The 4,469-nt window shown below is 39.9% G+C and overlaps 1 protein-coding gene across 1 annotated transcript in view; it reads right to left on the reverse strand.

Moving 5' to 3' along the window:
* Positions 1-279: 279 nt before the first annotated feature.
* Positions 280-4,469, reverse strand: part of ROS1 (ROS proto-oncogene 1, receptor tyrosine kinase) — an 88,754-nt gene continuing 84,564 nt past the window's right edge. The window contains exon 44 of the mRNA XM_006778496.2: positions 280-1,242. Within this exon, the coding sequence (XP_006778559.1) occupies positions 932-1,242 (311 nt within the window). The 3' untranslated portion in view covers positions 280-931. The remainder of the gene's footprint in view (positions 1,243-4,469) is intronic.

A 4,469-nucleotide genomic window follows, 5' to 3' on the forward strand; every position in this document is an offset into this window, starting at 1 on the left:
AATAGGTAGCTGTAATAATTAATAATAATTAATAATAATAATGATAGGCTTTAAATCAGAGTGTTTCACCAAAGAATATTTTAAATAGTTCTCATTTAGGTATTTATTATTTCATGTAGTTGCTAAAAAAATCACAGAGCTTGAATGTGCATTGTATCATCATTTATATTTAATTTTAAGGGAAATTTATGCTAAACATAATCTTAAGTATTTTATATATAAAATAGATATGGCAAATAAAAACAACCTTTATATTAGCTAATTTCCTTGACAGCATGTCAGTCACTGAGCAATTTTTATACAACCCAATGCTAAGCTTTAGGATTTAGACATCTTCATGGTCCTATTTTCATTATTTCAAAACCTCCAAAATATTTCAGAATAGTCATTAGAGACAGTATGTTATTATAGCAATAGCATCCCAAGTGATTTCTTATGTCATAGATGCTGGTTCCTTTGGAACAGGTAGAGTTATTTAGGCATTTCCTCAGTCCCTTTTGGGATAATCTGTAGTTCAGCTGGGCCCCTGAGCATGCTTCTCACACCTCCTTCAGATCTTTGAACATACCTGTTTTGTCTCTAACCATCTGACCAAGATGTTTCTGTTATAGTCCAGACCGAAGGGTGGGCAATGGTCTAAGTGACCTCAAGGGTAAGGGAGAGCAGTTGTCCTACCAGACTTGTGAGGCTTCCTTTGCTTTCCAAATGCCCAGTGACTCACCTCAGAATCTTGTTTAAGTTAAACAGTTGTACGGGGATTGTCAGAACTGAAACCAAGCGGCTCTCAGAACCAAGATTAGAATCCAGGAACTTTCCAGTGTTAATTCAGAGTCATAGACCACCTCAACATCTGCCATTCTACCACAGCTTCCTTTCAGTAACTACTTAATGGCAGTGTTTATCTCAACTCTGCATTTCCCAAACCGAGTTATTAATCAGACGCATCTCCATGTCCACTGTGAGTGAGACGGGCATAGTTCAGGCCCTCAGGCTTGCCAGGAGGGCAGTAAGCCACTTGTTTTTCTTGGCAGATACCTTTGTCTGCATGTGGTTCCTTCTCTTCTTTCCTCAGACCACAAGATTCACATTCCTTGGAGCCTAGAGGACCCTCAGAATGATCTTCACCTTGGCTGCAGTCTGTCGCAAGTACCATATAGTTTAACCCCTCTTGGTTCTTGGTTTCCATTAAAGCAATTGGCACACCGTCATCCAAATTCACACAAACCCTGTTGCCATCTTCATCTGTGGAGAAAAAAAGTTACTCCAGCATCTATTTGATTTCCTTTATTTGTATACAGGCAGTATGAGAACTATAACACCAACCTTACACATTGGTTCAGCAAACATTTATAGGAGGATCACTAATGGAACACAAAGATAACAAGACATGCTCCCTGTCCTTGAGGCTTATACAGGCTAGCAGGGCAGTAGCTCTACCTTAGGGGGTGATGTGTGCCATAATGAAAGAACACATAACATGCGGGAGAGTCCTCAGCTGATTAACTCTGCTAGAACAGGTGGAGCAGGTCATGGTCTTTATGATACAAATGAAGAAATCATGGCCCCTTTTGTCTAAAGTGCTTACCCTTCCATCCTGCCACTCCAGCTAATCTACCTTTAAGGATGTATTCCTTTATATCACATAATTTAATCACTTATTAAAATATATAATGTATGGGATGCCTACTATGTGCCAGGCTCGGTTCTAGGTACTGATGGCACAGCAGTGAATGAAACAAACTTCTTTGTTCTTCGGGGTTTACATACTAACTGGGGGAGACAGACATAAATTAGCAGACAAATAAGTGTATGTCCAGTGGTAATAAGCACTATGAAGGAAAATTAGGTGGAAAACGGAGCAAGAAAGTAATGGTGGGAGAGGGCTGTTTATTCTTTTTAATCTTTATTATTGAAAGTATTACCTGTGCCCCACCCCCACCCCATTGACCTCTCCCAGCCTGCCCCAACCCATCGCCCCTCCCTCCCCCCAGGCCTTCACCACCCTATTGTCTGTGTCCATGGGTTATGCATATATGCATACAAGTTAATTGGTTGATCTCTTCCCACCTACCCAACCTCCCCTGCTTTCCCTCTGAGGTGTGGCAGTCTGCAAAGTCCTCTTCCATGAGGCAAAATTCTAGTAGAGACCTGAATTAAGTGAGAGAATTTGCCGTGTGGCTATTTTAGGAAGAAGATTCAAGGGAGAGAGAGCAGTAAGAACCAGGGTGTGGCCAGAGGAAGGCGGGGCAGCGAATGTGGCTGTCCCTCCCCCGCCACCCCACAGGGACAAACAGCATATAAAACCCGCTAACAGTAATTGGCAAATTTAAAACTAGCATGCTTCCGCCCTCAAAAGGCTGATGGGAAATGGACACTGGCCTGGCAAGTTATGATGGCAGGATGGAGGTAGAAGGAAAATGACACGATACATGTTATTAACAATAAAAATTGTTGATACCTATGTATCAGGCACGATTCGAAGCTATTTACAGTACATAGAGTAACATATTCTTCTAGTAAGTAAATACAAGTATTATCTCCATTTAAGGAGATGCAGAAACTGAGGCCCAGAGGGGTTAAATAATTTGCCCAGAGTCACACAGCTGGAATTGGAGCCCAGACTGTCGGGCTCAAGTCTGTGTCCTCTTATTCATCCTCCCCCAGAGAAAGGTGAAGTTGCTGTGCTGTGTGAGGCGGGCCCATGTGGGTGGGCAGAGGGCCCTACAGGAATTCCAGGGGAAGCACGGGCTCAGATGTGTGTCTGATGTCACGTGGCAGCAGAAAAATGAACAGCCAGAAGGTCACTGAGCTTCTTCACAGTTTTGCTCTTATTATTATTTCTTTCTCTACTTAAAGGCTGACCTTCTTACACAAAGAAGTTTAAGAACTCATGTTGAAACCCAATAACAGAGCTTCGGAAACATTTCACAACATTCTAGGACTCAGTGGTCGGCAAACTCATTAGTCAACAGAGCCAAATATCAACAGTACGACGATTGAAATTTCTTTTGAGAGCCAAATTTTTTAAACTTAAACTATATAGGTAAGTACATTATTACTAACTTAATTAGGGTACTCCTAAGGCTTAGGAAGAGCCACACTCAAGGGGCCAAAGAGCCGCATGTGGCTCGTGAGCCACAGTTTGCCGACCACGGTTCTAGGTAATCAAAAAGATAAATACATAATACAAGATAAATACACACAGGCATATTGTGGGAACTTTTTTATCAATACTTTCCAATCATTGTACATTAGTACCTGGATTAAAAAAATTATGATCAGAAATAGTATTTTTTTTCATACAGTATATTTGAAAAATCAGGACTATTTCAGTAGCTAGATGATGGTCCTTCCCTTTCTCCTCCCCATCCTTTCGGTGTGACAGCATTCAAACGCACCGTGAGACCTGCTGGCTGCAACCTCTGCACTTAGCCCTGGTGTACATCCAGGTTGGGTTTATTTGCAATGAATTTAAACTAAAATGTAAGAAAATGTCAAAGGAATAAGGGAAGCATATTATATCTATTTTTTCCCATTGAACTTTAATGGATCTATCTATTTACCAAGTTCTACACCTGACACAAAGCTTATTTTATTGTAGAGCATAGTACTACTGTTCCTATTCTCTATTATGTGCTCTTTTTTTTTCCAGACCCTTCCCACTGATGATGAACAGGATGGCCAAGCTGCAGGCTCACGAGCTCTTTGGCATCATCTCATGTCTTCTTTACCATTCAAACATCACCACAGCTTATTTCAAACCACATGAATAGCTGAACAGTGTTGTAAAATACCTTCCCCGCAGAAATAACTATCAGATGCCAGGTCTGGTTAGTGCTGAAGTGCTGAATATCTATGGAAGGATCTAAATGTTATGATTATTACCCATATGCACTAATTGCCATTAAGAAACTTATAAAATTAATTTGCTATATAGAATAACACCCATAGACAAATTAGGCTGTTCCTAAATGGCTTAAAGAAATTAGGCTAAAGAAAAGTTTGGAATTTCAACAAAAAACTTAAATCTACAATATAAGTCCAGCAACTCACTGCCATACTTTTATCCCATTAAATAGCATTCTAATAAAATGTGATTTTAATTTTTTGCCTATTGTTGAGTTATTTGTAAAAAAAAAAACAAAAAAACTTTTATATAAGGCAAATAAATGCTTTATACAAATTCTGGCACCACCTGTCAAAGAAAAACCATTAGCTAACTATGTCGTTGGTTCGTGGTACTTAGAGCAGCAATATTTAGTAACTTGACCCTGGCACACTCTCAGCAATCAGTACATCTTATTGCATAAGGAGACGTGCAGAGGGAGGGAGGGTGGGTAGATCTTTATTTATTTTTGTTTAAAAACTATTGAATAGAAAGCCTACAGGTCAAACCTTAAAACACAGAGACGGCATGTACTCAGCAACCCTCCCTTTAAGAGGGAAATATTAGAATAAAGACTTTGAAG

The sequence above is a fragment of the Myotis davidii genome, unplaced genomic scaffold, assembly GCF_000327345.1.
Source record: "Myotis davidii unplaced genomic scaffold, ASM32734v1 scaffold147, whole genome shotgun sequence".
NCBI lineage: Eukaryota > Metazoa > Chordata > Mammalia > Chiroptera > Vespertilionidae > Myotis > Myotis davidii.